At 36.2% G+C, this 21,483-nt stretch overlaps 2 protein-coding genes across 2 annotated transcripts in view; both read left to right on the top strand.

The window, feature by feature from the left end:
* The window catches only part of LOC113229958 (dynein heavy chain 8, axonemal-like), a 102,851-nt gene extending 97,337 nt beyond the window's left edge, over positions 1-5,514 (top strand). The window contains exon 83 of the mRNA XM_026463655.1: positions 5,323-5,514. Coding sequence (XP_026319440.1) covers positions 5,323-5,448 — 126 coding nt within the window. The 3' untranslated portion in view covers positions 5,449-5,514. The remainder of the gene's footprint in view (positions 1-5,322) is intronic.
* A 1,130-nt stretch (positions 5,515-6,644) lies between these two features.
* Positions 6,645-21,483, top strand: LOC113229956 (dynein heavy chain 8, axonemal-like). The gene is made up of 17 exons (XM_026463653.1): positions 6,645-6,974; positions 7,052-7,162; positions 7,237-7,348; positions 7,515-7,657; positions 11,252-11,453; positions 11,625-11,785; positions 12,848-13,024; positions 14,771-14,874; positions 15,968-16,187; positions 16,389-16,535; positions 16,628-16,767; positions 16,857-16,941; positions 17,400-17,545; positions 18,013-18,157; positions 19,252-19,350; positions 20,005-20,131; positions 21,377-21,483. The coding sequence occupies exons 1-17, from the start codon at positions 6,930-6,932 to the stop codon at positions 21,481-21,483; spliced, it is 2,271 nt and encodes a 756-aa protein (XP_026319438.1). The 5' UTR covers positions 6,645-6,929.

The following is a 21,483-nucleotide window of genomic DNA, read 5'->3' as shown; positions in this document are numbered from 1 at the left end:
TAACAATCTTCTTAATCCCTTTCAATCCGGCTTCCGACCAGGACACAGCACTGTGACTGCTCTTGTTAGGATCACTGATGACATTAGGTATAGTATGTCGCAACAGCAACTCACTGTAATGTCATTGCTTGATTTCAGCAATGCTTTCAACAACGTTGATTTTGACATTTTGATTGCAGTTTTACGCACTCTTAACATATCTCCAACGGTAATCTCTTGGTTTCATAGTTACCTGCATGGGCGTCGGCAGTGTGTTCGCATTGATGAGAGGTTCTCTTGTTGGTGTGACATTAATGCTGGCGTTCCACAGGGCGGCGTTTTATCTCCTCTTCTCTTCTCGATCTTTATTAATTAATAATTCAATTTCCCGCAGTCTTACCTCATCCTACCACCTGTATGCAGATGATTTACAAATTTACACTCACCGGCAACTTGAAAACCTGCACGAAGCCATTGAGGTAATCAATAATGATCTCCGTCATATTTCGACGTGGAGTAAACAATTTGGTCTTAAGCTGAACGCAACGAAAACGCAAATGATTGTTATTGGCAGCTCTAGAATGGTATCCAAGATAGATTAGTTTCGCTTGCCGCAGGTTATTATAGACGACACCTACATTAAAATTAGTGACAATGTAAAAAATCTAGGTATACTTATTGATAGGCAGCTACCTTGGGCACCTCAATTTAGGTGAGACCAGCCGCAAATTGTTTGCGTCTGCCGCATCTCTCAGACGGTTACGTAATTTTTTACCTATTGCCACGAAAACTGCACTTGCCCAAACTCTTCTTCTTCCAATTCTTGATTATGCTGATTGCCTGCTATCTGGATTTAACCGAAGAACAGCTCAACAAACTCGAACGTCTACAAAACTTTTGCATCCGTTTCATTTATGGTCTGAGGAAATTTGATCATGTTTCCATTTATTGCAATGAGCTGAAGTGGTTACCCATTAGACTTCGCCGGAATGCTCATATTCTTAATCTTCTCTATGGCATCTTATTCATTCCTCACACACCACCTTATCTTAAGGAGCGATTTGAATTCGCCCATCAATACAACCCCCGACTTCTGCGCTCTTCTTCAACTCTCCAACTTAAGATGCCATTGCATACCTCCCAGTATTACGACCTTTACTGTTCAGGCTATTCGTTTGTGGAACGCTTTACCTTTGTCTATTCAACAAGCGAAATCATTGAATATATTAAAAAAATATGGTAAAAGTACACTACCTTAATTTAGTGTGACCTGGACTGCTTAGGTATTTTTATGTTTTGAAATTACGTTTTAGAAATTTTTATATTTATAAGTATAAGAATATATAGTAGTTTACGATATTCATATATATGTACTGGTTTTATTATTTATTTATAAATATATGTATATTTGCATTTACTTATCAATTTTTATCTGTTGATTAGTAATTCTTCATACACCGCCGTCTTTTTCCTGTGAATTATATAATTACTTCCATCCAAAGGTTGTCTGGCAGAAATCGCTTAAAGCGATAAGACCGCCCATTGTACCACCGCTTATTTTTAATTTAATTGTATTGCATTTGTTTCCTTTTTTGGTGTACAATAAAGAATTTTTGTATTGTATTGTATTGTATCTTCAACAACAGTAACACCATCAACCACGACATTAAAAGTCTATGAAATAACATTCTATACATGTACTACTTTAATACAACATACAACTACAGTATGTATATATCATTACAATACAATACAAGTAATTAAATTTAATATTATAGCCATTTTATCAAAAGAATGTTATTAAACTTCCGGTAGGTACAACTCGCTGTCTCTAGCGGCATACGTGACAACTATGAAGTTGAAATCAGTACAACTCGCTGCCTCTAGCGGCATACGTGACAACTATGATGTTGAAATCAGTACTATGTGTATAACTATTAAAATTATGAACTTGAGCATAGCTGTTTGATCATTTTATAAATTGACAGCTATTAATAATTATAATAAAGAAATGTGTTATCTAATTATTTAATTATGATATGGTCTGGCAAAAACCACGAGAACATAAAAGTGGTCCAGCCATCCTGATGTCAGAATTACTTTAATGCAGTGGTTCTCAAACTTTTTAAATGACGGAACCCTTTTGGGAAGCAAAATACTTGATGGAACCCTACAATAAAACAATTGTTTTTTATAAGTGTATTTTTTATTAATCAGCATTATAAAAGTACAATGTAACAGTTACTAATTATTATTTACTTCACCACTTGGCAAGGACAATAATAGAAAACATTAAAAAAGAAAATATCTAACTTGTGGGAGGTATGAAACTGTTTTTTATTTTTCATCAATTGGTTGATATCAGGTTTGATGGAAGAAAGTTGGAGTCTCATATCAGCTTCGGCGTCCAGTCTATTGCGATATTTTGTTTTCGTGGCTGCGTAGGTAGAGAATCCTATTTCGCACAAATATGTAGTTGGGAACGGGAGAAAAATATCCAGAGCCATTTGGCCAAACATTGCATATTCATCTTGGATTCTGCACCAAAAATCATTGAGAGGCGTCGTTTTGAACAGTGACTCCATACTTGTGTCTGATGACATTTCTAAAAGAGATTCATATATCTCGTTTGACATGTTTTCAGGCTTTTCCAAGTTGGGTAAAAAAGGATTATGAATCCATGAATTCACTTTAATTTTTGTATTGTGTTCTTCGGGAAAATATTTTTCAAAAGATGCGCGCATCGAACTGAGATATTGGACCAATTCTTCAAACACATCATCTTCAAACATTTCTGAGTCATTTTCGCTAACAGACTCACTGAGTAACGCATTGACTTACAATTATAAAGCTTTCTATTTCTTTCTTACCAATGCAAATGATCCATAAATCTAATTTTCTTTTAAAAGCAGTTATTTTATTATAGGCCTGAAACACTGTTGTCTGTTTACCTTGCAACGATAAATTCAATTCGTTAAGTTTTTGAAAGATATCCGCCATAAAAGACAATCGGAACAACCAAGTTTTATCATACAAACGGTCCTTCAAATTAAAAGAAGTATCTGCTGAAAGAAACATTTGTAACTCGGCTCTAAGTTCAAATAGCCTTGTTAAAGTTTTACCCCGAGACAGCCATCGACTTCTGTATGGAGCAGCAGTGTTTTGTGTTTGCTGCCATAATCTTCACACAATAATGAGAACAATCGGGATTGTAGTGGTCGTGATTTGATAAAATTAATTATTTTTACCGCTTCATCCATAACTAATTTTAGATTTGACGGCATTTGCTTCATCGCAGGTGCTTGTCTATGCAGAATACAATGACTGGAACACAATTAGGCGCTTTAATTTTCATTCGTGACACTGCTCCTGCTGTTTTACCTGTCATCGCCTTGGCCCCATCTGTACAAATGTCAATGCAATTGTTCCAACTGAGATTATTTTCTTCAAAAAATATATTTATTTTAATAAAAATTTCTTCCCCGGTAGTGTTTGTAAGCAGCGATGAACACATAAGCATGTCTTCTTGAAAAGAACTTTTATATGGATATCTCACAATAACCAGCAGGATAGCCAAACCAGCGACATCAGTCGACTCGTCCATTTGCAAGGCGAATCGTGTATTTTGTAGACGTGTAACTAGTTCTTGTTTGACGTATCTTGCCAGATCATGGATTCGTCGTGAAACAGTATCGTTTATAGCGGAACAGTAGAAAGATGCTTTGCAGATTTTTCATCGAGCATACATTTTGTTATGTCTAATACACATGGTTTTATTAATTTCTCAGCGATAGTGTGCGCTTCACCTGCTTGTGCAATGCGATAGCTAACTAAATATGATGCCTCCGTGGCCTTTTCGTTGATAGTTTGTGTTACATGCATCATATTTTTTTGACTTTCTAATAACTGATCTTTTTTGCGAACAAAAAATTCTTTATTCTTTTCTTTAGACTCGGGGTGTACAGTTTCTAAATGTCGGCGCAATTTGGCAGGTGCCATGGAACTATTAGGAAGCAGTTTACTACAGAGCATGCAGAGAGGTGAGCCGTTGGAATCAACAAATCCGAAACTGATATAAGATTCATCATACTTCCTTCTTTTCGTCTTTGAAACCGTCGAGCTTGACGTCGTGGCATCATCTTCTGGATCGGTGATTGTTATATTCTCCGCGCGCACTGCTTTTGAACATTCAGCGTCATTAGATGTTGTTGCAACACGTTTAAGCCAACGTTCCATTCTTCTTTATTTATAATGTTACACGTCAGGATAGTGGGGTTTAAATAATGCACAATCGTTCCTGTTCCTGTTCTGCACGGTTTGCAGCTTGTGAATGTATGAGGAGGGCGCCTGTGCGAATGACGACATACGACGCGCGATCGCCGCTTTTATTCTTAGTCCTAGATTCGATCTCAAATATTCTCGAAAATACTCGAGTCGGCACCTGTGATAAACAAAAAGCAAAAATAAAAACAGAAATTCAAAAATTGCGTTGTAAACAATATCGATTTTATCCTTTGAAGTTAGAGTCGAAAGTCGCTTGTTGACAACTATAGCGTCTAATTCAGAGGCGGCTTTTATCAAAGAGACTGCGCGCTCACAAGTATACTACCCGCTCGTTTTAAGTTTGCCGCTGGCGATAGGTATGACGTTCGAAAAGTAGCGTCAGCAAAACATAATATAAAAATATTTTTTATTTAATTGTAACAATAAAAATTGTGTACGTACATATTTGGGTAAAACTATGACACATTATAAGTTTTGTTGTCACGTTTGGGAGGGTACGCGCATTCCACAGACCGGCAAACTTAGAGCGAACGGGTTGTACAAGTATAAAATTGTTGATACCAAACTTATGAGATATTGTACCAGCTATTGTAACACATGTTTATACAAATACAAATAAATAAATAAATAAATAACGTTCATAGCGTTATGTCTCCGCGCGGCCGCGGAGTCCGCGCAGCCGCGGAGCGACCAGAGAGAGGTGTTTTGATTTTTTTTTCTAAATTCTTGCGGAACCCCGACAGAGGTATCACGGAACCCTAGGGTTCCGCGGAACACACTTAGAGTATAGCTGCTTTAATGTATTCATCAGCGCAAAGGTAGCAAATATTTTATTATAAGTAACAAATAGTTAGTAAATAATGCGCCCCGTTTGATTTGTGTATCTCGTTTGATCCAGCCATCCTGATGGACACGTGTCTCTACCATAAATTTACAATGACTGCGACAATTTTGGATAGCAGATTGTGCAGCGCCCCTGAACTATATATAATATATAAAACTTATGGTAAATAGGCGAAGTAGAATCGGTCGTATAATATTTTTTATTTTCTTATTTAGTGTCCAGTGTACAAAAAGCCCTGTCGCACGGGTTTGACGTTCATCACACCTCTTTGGCTGCCTACCATCAAGAATCCGGACCACTGGATTCTCAGAGGAGTGGCTATACTCTGTGACATCAAGTAAATGTCGCAAAGCATTTGGTGTTTGACGGAGTAGTCACGTGGCCATTTTACCAATTATTTTATTCCTGTTATTAAGCAACAATTTGCGTAAAAGTATGTGTGTGTATTGTATGCACCTTTGTATGCAATAAAATAGGCGTCCACTGGCGTATCGGTACTTTATAATTTATGTTATGATATTAAAATAATTTAATTTAGATGGTTAGAGTTTATACTTAGTTTCTATTAGAAAATAAAAAGTTGTTAATTTATAATTATGACTTTTTTATTTGTAGCTAAAATTACAGATTAATTTATATGACAAGTTAACATTAACAATTCATAGACAAAGCAGTTACTGCTAACCGATTGATTGCATTTTGCAGTTAATGCGTGGACCTCAAGACCTGAGCTGTAGCTCAAAATGACAAGTATACGTTAAATAAATGTTGGTGAAGTGGGAGTGTAGTGATCAGAGAACATGTATTGTTTTGTAGTCGTCATCGAGTATAGTTTCTGGTTTATATAACCAGAAACTACTACTACTCGATGGTAGTCATATTGTGAGCCTTTGAGTACAGCACATCCCACTGGGAGGCGGCATCGATAGGTAGTCCCCTCTGTCAAGGTACGACTAAAAAATACCACCGTACTGTAAAAACTACTTTTGAATCGAATCAAATCTTCCATTTCCATTATCGGTGAATTACCGTGTCAAGTGCTTCCCAAAATATGTCGTTTTGTGGCTGTCATGTGGCTTGTGATAGTGCCAGGATTTAGAATTCTAAGGGGGTACATCAAATAAGATCATAGGGGTTCATACATACGTACAATTTTTAAGTATAATATTATTGCATACGTAGAGAATCGTCTTCGATTTTCGTATCGTACTGATGTATTGTTATATTCTGTTCGAATAAATAATAAAGGACTGTAAGCTTGATGGTCTGGACGACCTGTACTGAAAAAAAAAGAACATGAAATAGGTTTCGTGTAAAAATAATTTATTTTTAATTAGAACAGTAAGTTGCAATTTAAAATTGAACTTCGAATGCCAGTTTTTGTAAACATCAAAACAACACACTCTTTAATTGTGACGTTTTATTTGGATGACATGACATTGTATCTTGAAAAAGTGGATATGTACGTACAGATTTATAGTAAATTTTAATTTTGTTTGACGCTTGTTGGTAAATTCTTACCATGTCAGAAGAGCCCGAGGGCGGTGATGTTGCCCAGGCAGAGGTAGACGCTGGTGCTGCCGCTGACGTTGCTGTTGGAGAAGCTGACATTGGAGATGGTATTGTAACCCAAGAAAATGTTGATGAAACTGCTACAAAAATTGAAGAATTGCCTAAGAGCACCGAGCACCACGTAAAGTTGCATTCTGATCATACGAGACCTACATTCGGCGATGCCGACCATGTTGAGGTGGATCGAACTAATCTGGAGGCTATCCTTGACGTCGCCCACCGTCTGCAAACGAAGAGGAGCAAAAAGTCGATGAGCACATTGGCTTTGGCGTCCGAATCTTACAAAGATAAGCAAGTTAATAAATCCAGTGATTACATATGTTTTGTTTAATTTTATTTGTAGAAACAGAACTAATTTGAGAATGTTTGTAGGCAAAGGCTAAGGAAGCTCGTAACAACCGTATAGGAAATTTGAAGAGTCAACACAGGTACTTGCTAGAGATTTGTGCACTGTTTTTGAACAAGCCTGTTGAATATGTATTGGTGGGTAACTTTAATGAATATAATTGTATGGTTCACTTTCTAGTATACCTATTCTGAGATGTTCTTGATTTCAGGAAGGTGTATATGATGCCGATGTCCATATAGACATCCTCGAGAGTGCCGTTGCTGAAGGTGGTAGGTGCAGTGCTATGCTCTGTAATGCTCTTATGCCACCATTGAAAATGGGTAACACACTGTTTCTATTTTAGAAACTTGGAATTGGAATAATTTTCGTTCATAAAATTTCATTATTCTGTTTTTTGGAGTATGAAGTGAACGATTTTAGAAATTATTTATTTAGGATTCGGTGTATATATACGACATAGTTTAAAATTTTTAATGTTTTCCATAGAATCCGGTAGGTACATTCCAAATCAGAAGGGCTGGATGGAACGAACATATGTATCTGATGGAGACACTATAGGTACAACCGGTCAGATGGTAGCCATGTACAGGATAAAAAATAAGCTCGTTGAGTCAAAGAATATTGCTGATGTAAGTTGTTTACTTTGTTTGTTAAGGCATATAATTGATTTGGATTTCAGGTCGTCCACTAATAAATTATAATCTCTCATGCCACAATACGTACAGTCAAGAGCACATCAGCCTTATACATTTTTGCACCGTTCATACAAACATGATACAACAACACAAAATCCTACCCCACACCATTGTGGGTTCCCTCATGGTTCCTTCTCAAAAAGATTAGTTATTGTCCTCACGTTTAATCATAAGCGGCACAAAGATGAATTCAAGTGTTAGGACACGAATTCGGAATGGCGCAGTGTAAACACGTTACATTGAGAGGTTTTATTGTGTTTAATTACTATTGTATTGTCTAATCAGAGTCGGCGGCTCAATAAGCAAGCATCTTTGCAGGATTCATACACATGTTGTTTTATTTAACTTTATTGAAAACTTTATTGGTAGCAGTAGAAACTTATTGGTAGCAATGTACTCGATGGTAGTAGTACAGTTCCTCGTGAAACAGCTCGCCCAAGAAGTACTGCCGCCTTACCTATTTTTTCCGCCAAGTAGTAATGTGAGCACTACTGCGTTTCTGTTTTAAAGCGTGCTGGTGAAATGACAGGCACATAGGACTTGTCGACTTATGTCTCAAGGTGACGGGCGTAGTGCAGTGCGCCTCAGATCTTAGCGATTTAAAGCTCTGAGTGGCACTGCAATTGTTATGTACAGACGTGTCGCTTATCACCACGCGTAGGACTTGTTCGTCCCGGCACTTGGTGTCATAAAAAATACCTTAAAGTACCAGCTTGTACGTTTACTACAACACCCCGCTCTTCCACTGGACGGTACGCTTGACTGCACGCTATAAATGTTGTTACATCGTTGTTACTGATTATCGAGTATATAACCAGAAATAGAGATGAAATAAGAGCAGGCATGGCAACTCATCAGGCAAATTGGCCTTATACCACTTTTAAATATCAACTCGCGTTTGCACTGAAATCACAAATTAGAAAGCTGAAAAAGTACAGCGCCATCAACTGATCTGTATTTGATATGAATGAATGAATGAATGAAATATTGTTTATTACACATAAAATTACAGTTAAAATACAATAAAGTAACATAGCCGCTCACGCGATGCGCTCATCCTACCGCAAAATGGCGGCTATTGGGTTTCGCAAATTAGAAAGGGTTTCAGTTTATTACAAGTTTTTAAAAATAAAAATTATTATTCTGCATTACTAAATAAATACCCTCCGTACTACAACAAAAACATCTCAAATAAAATGCAGTAACTCACCGCAAATCCTGCACTTAAAAAGCACTAATGTAATTTTTGGTGTACTTGGGTAAATATGATAATATTCCGTTTGAGTGGTTCTAACGTTTACCATGAAATTACTCCTTAAAGTATAGTTTATAAACATTTATATTCAGGGTAAACTTAAAGAACGCAACTTACGGTATGTTTTCAATAAATAAACACCGACATCACCAGCCCAAACAATAACACACACGATTGTCGTGACGTATTTTTGAAGTTGTTTATTTTTTTTAAATGACAGACCCAGGCATTAAAAACTTTATGGTTTGCTAGAGTAGTTACCGAAATAGCAATTAGTATTAGTTTTTTTACCTGTTATAACTTCGATATCCGATAAATCGGTATAAAATCATCACCGGCACCTCTAGGTGTGGTATGCTTCCAGAGACGCATGAATCGCGTGAGCGGTTAGGTATAAAGATAGTAAGATAATGTGCAACAGGCGGCCTTGTTGCTGTAGCAATTTCTTCCAGGCAACCTTAGGATAGAAATTTGGGATATGCAAAAGGGATTTATACCATAATTGTTAATAAACTCATATACGTAGATAGAAATATCCATACAAATATTATTAATACATAACAATACATAAATAATAACATTAAATGCTTATATACTTCAAAAGGAAAAAGAAAAATGAAATAATAAGTATAGAAAATAAATGAAAGGACAATGGAGAAAAAGAGAAAACTTAGGAGTTAAGAAGTGATCCTTGACACGTTGTAAAGAGAAAACTTAGGAGTTAAGAAGTGATCCTTGACACGTTGTTTGAAGGAATCAAGAGAAGGGGAACCTTGAATCGATTCAGGAAGAGAATTCCACAGTCTGATCGCAGAATCGGTAAAAGAGTTGGAAGTAAGAGAGTATCAGAGGAGCGAAGGGGACGGCAGAGTGTAGAAGAGTGGAAAGTAAAGCGATCTTTGAGATAGGAAGGCGTAAAGGGACAGAATAGAATTGAGTAAAGAAGGGAAAGAATATGAAGATCTCTGCGCTGGGGGATGGGTAGCCATTTAAGTTGTGCACGAAACTGGGAGACGTGGTTAAATTTACGAAGTCCAAAAATGAATGTCATACACATATTTTGGAGCCGTTCCAATTTATTGAGCAGAGTGACTGACAAATCCGGGTAACAAACATCGGCGTAGTCCAGTATCGGATGGAGAATGCTCCGGGCCAAAGTAATTTTAGTTTTAGTGGGCAAAAAGTTTTTAAGCCTTCTCAGGGAAACATGCGCATCAAACACCTTCTTGCTAACCTCAGCAACGTGCGGCTTCCAAGTCAGACATTTATCAAAAATTACCCCCAAATTCCTAACTGTGTCCACAATAGGAATTCGGACACCATCAACAACCACATGGGGTAAGGAGTCTAGGGGTCGTATTCTAGAACTCTACTCAATGCTCAAGTCAGGATTGCAATGGAAACACAAGTACTGGAAGTACGACCCTAATGGCAGGGACTTGAGTATGATTTCGAGTGCTTTAAACCATACTCAAATCCTAACTTGAGCATTGAGTAGAGTTCTAGAATACGACCCTAGGTCTATACGACAAGTGAACCAAGTGCTACCTATAATAATGGATTGTGTTTTGGACGGGTTAACTTTTAGGCCAAAGGAGTGACTCCATTGTATTTATTGTAATAAAGATAATATCTCTAACTATGGGTGGGGTGTTCCATTCGGTGGTGTGAGAAAAACAGCAAAACATCTAATTACAAAACAAACGGAAACACGTTTCATTGGTAATTAAGTATTAAATATGTAATTTTCCAATTATCGTCCATTATAGTGAAGCTCAAGTTAAACTGGTGGATTTAAAGTGAAATAATAATTGTTTCACAATTATTGTTGACACCCGTCAATTGTTTCGAATTCAGGCTGGCCAATTGGAGCGCAGTTGTTACCGTAATGATTTGGCAGAATAGTTTTCAAACAAATTAAATGACATTTCTTATCTATTTCGGGTTATATACTCGTTGTTACTGATACAACAACACAACATCAATACAAGTCTGTATGTTTAGTAGCGCAGCGTGCGCGCTTAAAACGGCGACCCACTACACGCCCCGTCGTCGTCGTAGTGAATTTACTACCTTAAGTATCAAGCTGAACGTGCTCTTATTTCTGTACATACCACATGTTATTTACATGTTACTTTTCGGTTTATTTCATTAAATGAATGTATTTGTTATTACTACATTGGCTATGTAAATTTTAAGGAATGAAGGTTGGAAAAAGCTTTAGAAACTTATAATAAAATTAGTTTACTTTTAATATCGTTTATAATTTTCAGGATTACTTCTTCATGATGTTTGATATAAATCCAGAAACTGAAAATGTGGTATCTGCGGTGTATAACTCACTAATGCGAACTATCGTACCAGCTTTGCAAGTGTGCTCAGGATGGGGAGATGTTAACCCGCCCAATCCTAAAAGTGAAAATATTATAAAGTATTACATTTCCAAAGTCTTGCTCTTTATGGATTATCTTGCAAGTGAGTTTTTCAACGTATATTAGACAAATATAATAACCGTTTATAATTTGTGGACAGTGCAGTCTAAGCAATGGATGCATGAATTAGTGACAATGAATGACTGCTTGAATTAGAATGTAATGTATTTAACGTAAGCATTTGAGCATCATTTTTTAAATTCTTCATTAACAGAAACGAAAATGGACCTTGATTGCTGTACAAAGTTTAAAGTAAACATGGAGCTGTATGATGAATTATCAGATCACGAAAAAATGAAGGTTGCTATAACAAAGATGCAAGTTCTAGAAGAGATCGGCTCGTATGTGAAACAATGGTCCAAACAGATTACTATGGTAAATTATTTTACTTCATCATTTTGACCTGTATACTTTACACATCACATGCCATGACATTAAAAGGTTAATGGTTTATACACTGCCCGCCAGAATTTGCCATTTGTTTTTAGAGAAAATATAATACTTGCAATATTTATTAAAATAAAATATAATATTATATTTATGATATAATAATTATAATAAATTGCAAGACACAGTGTTTTCAGAATTTTATTTCATTAGCAAGCAACATTAAAAAAAATTGTCTACGGACATGTAGGTCAATGTCTACGAACTTAGTGTAATATACGCTTTTCCATTCGGGCAATATTGTGCACAGAATGCGTAAGTTGTATATGACATTAAAAGGGTTAGCAAGATTAGCGCAACAGATGAGAAATATTATAACAGGTATTCGATTTCTATATTTTTGTATACACAAGGTTCATCAAAAAGATGTAATCATATTTCTGATATGAATATTTTTATGAATATTTTTGATTTTGTTTAGTTTTTCCAAATAAATATTACGTTGTTACACTATAAGTCGAATAAGAAATATCGAATAAAATTTTTACTTTAACTGACAAATATTTATTTCTGTACAACGTTTCAAATACCGAATTTGTTGCTTAACTACCAATTATGATATTATGGACGTGTCTATATAAAGGGGTGCGTTAGTGTACTATCGTAGTGCATCTCGTTTTTCTTACTCAATACGTGCTTTCGTTTTTGTTTGGCAATCGGCACTAATACATAAATGCATTACGAAGGTTTGGTCCGTTAGATATTACTATTAAGTTGCAGAGATAAGATACAACAATGAAGCTGTTGTGTAAGTAAAGCAAAGGTAGGTGTGACAACCCCCGTCATTATAGCCAGAAAGAATCTTATGTAAGTAAATTCAAATCGAAGGTTTAAAGGTTCTTAACATTTCTAGTCAGTTAAAAAGTCGTACTTACCTCTTATAATGCAATCGAAATATACAACGTACAACTGCCACACTTGAATGGATTTTTTTTTAGTTTTAAATGTAAATTTCATTATTTCTCTTTAAAAATTTATTGTATTCATTAGGTCCTAGTACAAAGTAAACAACTCCGTCGCGAGTCCTCTAATATTGGACCGTTAGCAGAGTTAGACCATTGGCGCCGTCAACTCACTACATTTACGTCAATTATTGAGCATATCAAGAGTGGTCCGTGTCAGATGTACTTGCATGCGCTTATTATAGCCAAGTCTAAGCTGTTAAAGGTGAGCCAACACTTACTACATTTTGAAAGCCATATCAATGACATAATGTTAATTGGCAACTAATTCCGCAGCCATCAAAGCTGCATTTCAACTGCACAACTGCAATATAGCATTTAGACAGTCGGTGCCACAACGATGGCATTACAACTGCCGACTGCTAGCAAAGCTGGCATTAAATCAGCGTGTAGTCAACAGCAACTATATATGGAAGGTACAAGCAGTTGGCAGTTGCGACGCATTCTTAATGCTTCGAAACAGCACTTAAATTGCTATTGTGCAGTTGCGATGCTGTCGAATGCTGCTCGTAAGGCTTCGGCGTCGTAGGGATATCGCTATGAATATCACAATGCACGCCTGTAATGGCGCGACCTGATATAATATGGCATTCTATTTTAGAATAATTAAAGTTAGTCCTGTAAATCGCAATTTTCAAAAATCCTTCATGTGGAGGTATCCACATGAAGGATTTTTGAATTTTCCTTCGAATTTAAACGAACAAGTTTGTTTCGTTAGAAGACATAATGTTACATACAGGCTATTAACTAAAACATTCGTTATAACATCAGGTGTTGATGAAATCATGTCCATATGATTATGGAATATGGAACAATTTCATTTTCTCCATATATTATACTATATTGTATTTGTGATTGCACGTACAGATTTTGAATGCGCACATTTTATGTATAATATTTTTTTCTTTGGCGGTGAAATGATATGTGACGGTATATCCCTACGGCTAAATCTTTACCCTTATATTTATTACCTTAAATGTGCCATAAACAATATTTAAAGTAAATTGCAAGATCTCCTTTTCGTCTTTACTACTTTGGAGGGATGTAGGACAAAATGAGATACCGCTGTACTTCGTGTATTTACAAAAAAATGTGGGGAAGAATATCAAAGGATTGTGTTTCATACGCCAAATTATCTTCTGTCTGTCTGTTGTCACTTATGCTAAAACATGTGCGTAACGACTAGTGGGATTCCATCAATAACCTGTTACTGTTATTTTTTTTATAATACAAGTGTTCACGGTACAAACAAGTCGTGCACCTGATGGTAAGCGACACGCCTATTCATATCAGTTGCGGTGCTACTCGGAGATTTAAATCGCAAAGATCTTGAGAGCACTGCCACGGCGCCCATCACCCTGAGGCGTAAATTGACAAGTTCCGTGTGCCTGTAATTTCACTAGCACCCTTTAGGCGCATTTATTCGACACGAATTTCATCGCGCTCACCAAACGCGGTCGCCGAGCGGAGTCCGCGTGCGTCTAACTGTCATGGCAAAATGCGCTCTATACATTTAGCTTTTACGTTTTAACTTAAATGAGCGTCCCGGACACGCGGGCGAGTCTGACTTAAATTTGGTCTACGCGACGGGTACGCGGTGTCTGCGCGGTTGTATTATTCTAAGGAATTTAAATGTTGTATCTTAGTAAATGGAATTCAGATTCGCCATTAATGTGAATGAAGGCATGGTAACTGGGCGACCGCGCGAAAACTTTTGCCTCGTGTAACTGGGTGCTACCCTACCCTAGCAAACCGTAACGCAGTAATGCTCATGCACACATTACTGCTACGGTAGAAATAGAAAGCTCGTTGTGAAATAGTTCGTCCTGGGAAGTATTACCACATGCAGTACTTCCTGGACGAACTATCTCACAACGAGTTCTACTGCTGTTGAGTGTAGCAATAATGTTGTATTTATTGTATATACATGTTTATGTGCGATACATTTCAGAAATGGAGACAGTTGGACAATCAAGTGACAGATTATTATAACGAGTCATCAGACAACGTGAAATATTTGTACGCTCTTGAGAAATACTGTGAACCACTGTACAGGTATGTTTTGTTTTCTTCTTCGATGTTTCGCTTAGTAGAAAAACTGTATGTATACCTTCGATCATATTTATGATACCTCAAAAGCGAACTCGAGAAGCTAAAACATCTGGGTTAAACTCGGCTTTTATCTAAGACTGTGATGACAGAAATCAGGCATAACATCAATTGTCAAATTCACAATGTATGCGAGAATTATTCGTACGAGGGCTACACTGAAAGTTTTTAGAATTGGCTGCTTAGGAACAGTAAATAAAATAAAATATTCAAATTTTAAAATAGTCATTTTTGATACTCGTACAAGTGCGGAAAGTTACTTATTATTCACGAGTCTCGAGACTTAAAAATAGAACTTTTTGACACAGTTGCTCAAAACGTGGTATTTTTCGTACTACAAATCGTGCCGAAAGTTGGATTTTTCGCATTCATCGAGTATCCGATTGGCTAGCCCGACTTCGAAACAATTGTCAGTTGTTTCACTTCAAATCGACCAGTTAACTTGAGCTTTGCTATAATGGATGGATAGAATGGATATTGCAAAATTACATATTTTTTTATTTAATTACCGATGAAATGTGATTGTTTGTTTTGTAATTAGATGTTTTGCTGTTTTTCCCACGCCACCGAATATAACAGCACGGCATTATTAGAGATATTATCTTTATTACACTTTTATTTTTTTATTACCACGAATATATGGCTCTTATTTCGTCTATTTCTGATTATATACTCGATGATCAAAAATAACTATTTCGACATCCTTATCGAGTATATTTCATTCGTTTGTCATTTGTTCTTGCAAATTAGCGGCAAGTTGAAAATTGTTTGTTTCACGTCAACATGAATTTAACTCGAGAAACTTTTCGTGCAATGATTTTCTATGACTTTCATTGTGATTTAAGTCAACAAGAAGGTAGTTTTGTTAAAGTAGTAGGTTTGTTACATTATTAGTTTGCTTTGTTTTTGATATTCACAAGAACTTTCAATGGGACCCTCGTAATGTTATACATTCGTTTGAAGAATAGGTATGATCATCATATAAATTGTTTTGTTTTATTAGTTTTCCAACTTCTATTTTTGTTTACTTTTTCTACAGATGTGATCCGTTGGCAATGCAACAATACATACCAGGTTTACTTTACACGATACGAATGATATTCGCTACATCTCGGTACTATAACACTACTAAGCAGATATCTACCCTCATAGTCAAAGTGACCAATCAGATATTGAACACGTGCATGGATTATCTGACCATAGGCGGGAAGAAGACTATATGGAATCAGGATAAATTGAACTTTATGAACAAAGCGAAGGTGAGAATATGAAACATACATCATCTTGATTTATTTATTATGTTTATACTATATACGTATAGGACGTACTAAAGTCTCAACCAAATGACAGCTGGTAATCGTAGTGATGAAGACAAATAACATTTAAAAAAACAAATCATAGTAAACTACACACAACAACTAAATGTTTATGTCAACTAATCAACGAATTTCTTTCATCAGCTATGTTTGGCCTTGTATGCCTTCTATCGTGAATGCTATAATGAGACTCAAAGGGAAATGCTAGAAGCCGCAGACGAACGGCCTTTTGATTGTTCTGAAATGTATATTTTCGGCAAATTCGAGACTTTCAAGAAAAGACTACTGAAGGTAGGTATTTCAATCTAAGGATTTATCTTGTTGTTCGAATATAACTTGCTGGCCTTTAAACATTAATGATGCTAATATTGTCGTGTTTACAGATAATAGATTTATTTCAAACTTATATCAAATATTATGTCTTAAACAAAACGACTTTAGAAGGTATTGAAGAATTTGCTGCAACTTTTAATAAGCTTTTCAAACAAATTTCAAGTAAAACATACGATGCTCTGGACCATAGGTGCGTAAGACTATCGTTATAATTAAAATTGTAGTCTGCTCATACAGTTAAAATTGAGTAGCATATTAAACATTGAATTTTTATTTCAGACGTCCAGATTTCGACAAAGATTACAAAGCGTACAAGGATAACGTTGCAAATAATGAGTTGTTGCTTGAGAACTTTATGATACAAGTAAATAAATGTTTCCTTTATTTATTGTAGGTGTTTCAAGTGACATACCTGGTGTTTCCGATTTGTTTCAGAAGCAAGCAAATGTGACACACTGTTTTTTATTTCTGCTTTTCTGAAAAATTTATTATATTATATCAATAACGCATCTCGCAAGAAAACATAAGATAAAACATTGTTATTTTATGTATGTACCATTAGCAAAGTTGAAGCCTTCTCAGGTCCGAAACAATTTTGTTTGCAAGCGAAGATTACATACAGACAGCGCCATTCCTTATTGTTTTTGTCCTTTTTTGCGAAAGTCTCTTGTTTATAATAAAAAAATAGTATATGATCTAATCCTTGAACGCCATTGGTTTGACGGGAACAAGTAAGCTGCGGGTGGTCTCTACTAACCGCCGTTGCCTGCACGCAAAAATAGTCCTTAAGTAGATAGTACGTACCGATTTATTATTTTTCAGAGTGTAAATAAATGTCCCACAACGGAGATTGCTTTACTCCTGCTTAAGAGATTCGAGAGGTTGAATTTGGAGTGTCTTTATCTCGAAGATCAGTATTACGATTTAATTGCCAAATATACCGAGGAGATTGAGGATATTCGTGATAGGTACGCTTTTAAATATATTTAACATTAATGAGTTAAATACATACATACATAAGCTCACGTCCTGGTCCCACAGGACGGCTCTATCCTGACACAACTCTCGAAGCCTCACATATCAACTACCCTTTTCATACAACTTCTTTTATTCTTGTCAATTCGGATCATAGCTTGTTTGAGGACATCACTAATTTGGTCAATATAAATCCTTCTGGAACGTTCTCTTAAAATCCTTCCATCCACATTCGCATCATTAATCTGCTTGGTAATTCTTCTTATATCCATCGGCTCTACATGCCCAAACCACCTCAACGTTCCTTACTCTATTCTAGTCACTACATAAAATAAAATACAATATTTTTTAGTCCTTGGTATTTAAAAAAATATCTGCTGGTAAAATAATAACTTATTTTGAGAAATTAAAAAAAATATATTTTATTTAGACGCTTCTAGATTATTATCTACGCTAACAGGTATAACGAAGAACGCGAACATCCGGATTTGCCTCACAACATGCCACCAGTCGCAGGCAGAATAATGTGGATAAGATTTTGCGATAATAACATCAAGAAACCTATGCAGACATTTATAAAGCATCACGAAGTTATCACCCATATGGTAAGTCATATTCGTCAACTGCCAGCCTTATGTTTCACTCGAACCCACTGAGCAATTCCGTTAGTATATTAAATAGTGAAAAAATGTAGTAGCAGTAGAGCTCCTTGTGAAAGAGTACCTCCAGGAACTACTGCCAACTTACCTATTTCCGCCATCAAGCAGTAATGTTAACATTACTTCGTTCTAGTTTTTAGGGTGCTGGTGAAATTACAGGCACATGGTACTTGTCAACTTGTCGAAGTGGCAGTGCCCCTCAGATCTTTGCTATTTAAAGCTGTGAGCAACTGCTATGGTCAGGCATGTGGCTTACCAACAGGCAAAAAAAAATAGTTAAATATTTTTGTACATGAAAATATTATCCATATAAAAAATAATTATGTACTTTAGTGTCATTTAAAATGTAGACAAATAATGAAATATAGGCTACACGACTTTTGTGCTGATAGCCTCAATTAATCTGACTGTCTACACTCTCTGGTCTTAGGCCACGAATTCGTAACGGTAGTGTGTTCAGCAGGGCATTCAAGGTTTGCGCGTGCATTGTGTTTTGTATTTGATGTATCCAACACAAGACACATGTTTGCGCGCAATGTACGCGAATTTGCGGACTTAGGCTTCGTTGCGTGAAGCGGGCGGCGGCCGGGTGCGTATATGGCTTTCCATATAAACTACCCCCCAAGGAGAGATGAGTTAGATACGCTTTTTTAAGGGTCTAAACTACTGAAATATCGTACACAGTACACCTTTTTCCTTGAATACTTTGATTCTAGACGGTAAAAGATTTTTGTTGATTGAAGTAAACACTCGACGCGATGAATCGCAGACGCTCTTGAACGAGCGTTTCTTGCGTAAAGTTGTACCTAATCACACCTAGTGGATGTACTTCAATTGTTTAGATATTTAAAAAGCATACCTAATTCATCTCTCCTTGGGGGACGTATTGTATACGCTATCAGGGCTGCCTCATCTAAGTGAATTCGTCCGAAGTCCGGCTGGCCTTGTTCCACGCAACGAACGCCTACGGTTGACGCTACCGTAACCTCACAAAATGTGTTTTGCATATTTATAACAGTAAATGTTATTTTAAATTTCAGAACACTCAAAGGTGCATTAAACTTTTCAACGTTATGCAAATCGTTTTTACCGAATACGAGCTTATTTATCATGCTGCGTGGGCTGAAAACGTTGGACAGGTAAAATTTTATTTTTTAAAGTATTCACGACACAGTGTCAAAATGTAACCCTTTTATTATAAATAGTACTCGTATCTAAGGGTGAATAATTATTGCTATTCGTTTCTTAATTCAATTAACACTTATTTTTACTGCCTCTGTGGCCGAACGGTTACCATGCCGGACTGCCACGCAGAGGCCCCAGGTTCGATTCCCAGGCCGAGAGAAATATTTGTATGGCCTACATTTATTTCTCTCGTGAGTTTGGGTGTAATTTGTGGTTGTCCATGTGTGTGTCCATGGCACCCGACACACAGGGGCTATGTTGAGTGTGTGCGTTATTATTATTATTATGTAGTAGGTAGTAAGAAGAAAATTCAAGTTTAATATAGTTAAGGAAGATTGAGTTGTTTTTGTGCTCTAGTGATGAAACTTGATATGTATGATAATAGTAATGTATTAGACTACTACATCAATTACCTGGTCTCAAATTAGGAAATTTCCTCATCTATGAGCACCAGAACAACGCAATGAACTTCGGGCCACTACCCAGAATATCAGAACAAATTTAGACTCATCTAATGCCCACATTACTTAGTCACCGCATTTGTCATCGCATGTCTGTGTAAATAAAGTATTTAAATACTTTTTCTTGTATGGAAATAATATTTCAAGGTACGACTTGGATTGATAGCGCCTCTTCTAATTCGACATCCTGCCACTAATATGTACGTGGTGAACTTCAATATTTATATACCAGAGTGTATTAGGGAAGTTGAATATATGTGGCAGTTGGGGTTGTGTAAGTTGATTTTTGTTATTTAATATAAGGGTTTAAAGTATGAAATTGCTGTCAATGTAAAGGATATTTAAAAAAAAATAAAACTTGCAAAATATGCATCCATGCTGCCAACATGCTTTTGACATCTTGGTGGACGCTCATTTATTTCTTTGCAGTACAATAATGGGAAAGGGGTATGAAGAATCTATATAAGTCTTAGATCCCTTTTTTCGATTGCTTTATATGAAGTAAATTGTTTTCCTTGTACATAATTTTCAAATTTTGAAAAAACGGTAATCTGTAGTAATTCAGATGGGGTACAGAGCGTAGCTAAGAGCTTCAGTCTGCAATTTTTGTAAGGTGTAGATGGTATGTTCGGCAGTATGCGCTCTGGCTTTTTTTATAGTATACAAGTAGTGGTAAAGATTGGTAGACTAGCTATGGTTGTTTCTTCGCGAGTCTTGCCAACATCGTCTGTATTTTATCACAATGGTGGTCAGCAGTCTTGGATGTATCAGTTCATATTATATATAGATTTCTCCACATTTTCTTGTCACATGTAGATCGATTAACCAAATGGTAACACGCATCAACGGTTCTTTATGCAAAATTCATTATAATTAAATGTTAAACTTTTGACCGTCAAATTTCATACTTGCACACAAACATATATTTTAAATTTATGCACAACACTAATGACATATAGATTTTTCGCCTTTATTTAAAGTTTGAATAGTCCTCAACTCGTTTGTTTCGATTATTGCAGATTAGAGCTAATTCCTCAACTACTAAACATTGGTGTAAACGTTGGTGTCAATAGTCAATACTAATTCCACCATTTCATGATCATTGTGTAACTTTACAGGCTCTGATTTTTCTATTTCATTAAAGTCAAGTAATGTAGGGCGGAAGGGAAGGAAATCAAAAATATACTCGGGACAAGACTCCCAATAAATCTAAAGAGCCAGCGAATGAAATTAATTTTAGTTCTGGTGGTAAAAAACCATTAAACTCGTGAAGCTAGGCAGCGTGGTAGAGCTATGACGAAAATTCTCAAAAGACATCTTTTTAGCATAATGCATTGAAGCAAGTATTTAGTTACAGGAGAATTATAAACATTTCCTTTACCTACAGTGAAACTTGTTGCGAAGTGAAATATCTTGTTTGAAATTGATTGTTTCACCACTTGTGTAGCACTCTACTATTTCAGTCGTTAGTTCCTTAGCAGTTGGCATTCGCAAATCACATTTCTTTGTATTTCAACAGCCGTGCCCGATGAAGCTCAAATTGTGGCGTTTTGTAAAGATAAAATATTCGAAAATTTCGAGAGGATATACTATCTTGTTCACAGAAACAATCAAATTAGACAGTGA

The sequence above is a fragment of the Hyposmocoma kahamanoa genome, unplaced genomic scaffold, assembly GCF_003589595.1.
Source record: "Hyposmocoma kahamanoa isolate Upper Pololo Valley unplaced genomic scaffold, ASM358959v1 63, whole genome shotgun sequence".
In the NCBI taxonomy this organism is placed as follows: domain Eukaryota; kingdom Metazoa; phylum Arthropoda; class Insecta; order Lepidoptera; family Cosmopterigidae; genus Hyposmocoma; species Hyposmocoma kahamanoa.
This window is presented reverse-complemented; position numbering and strand designations above follow the sequence as displayed.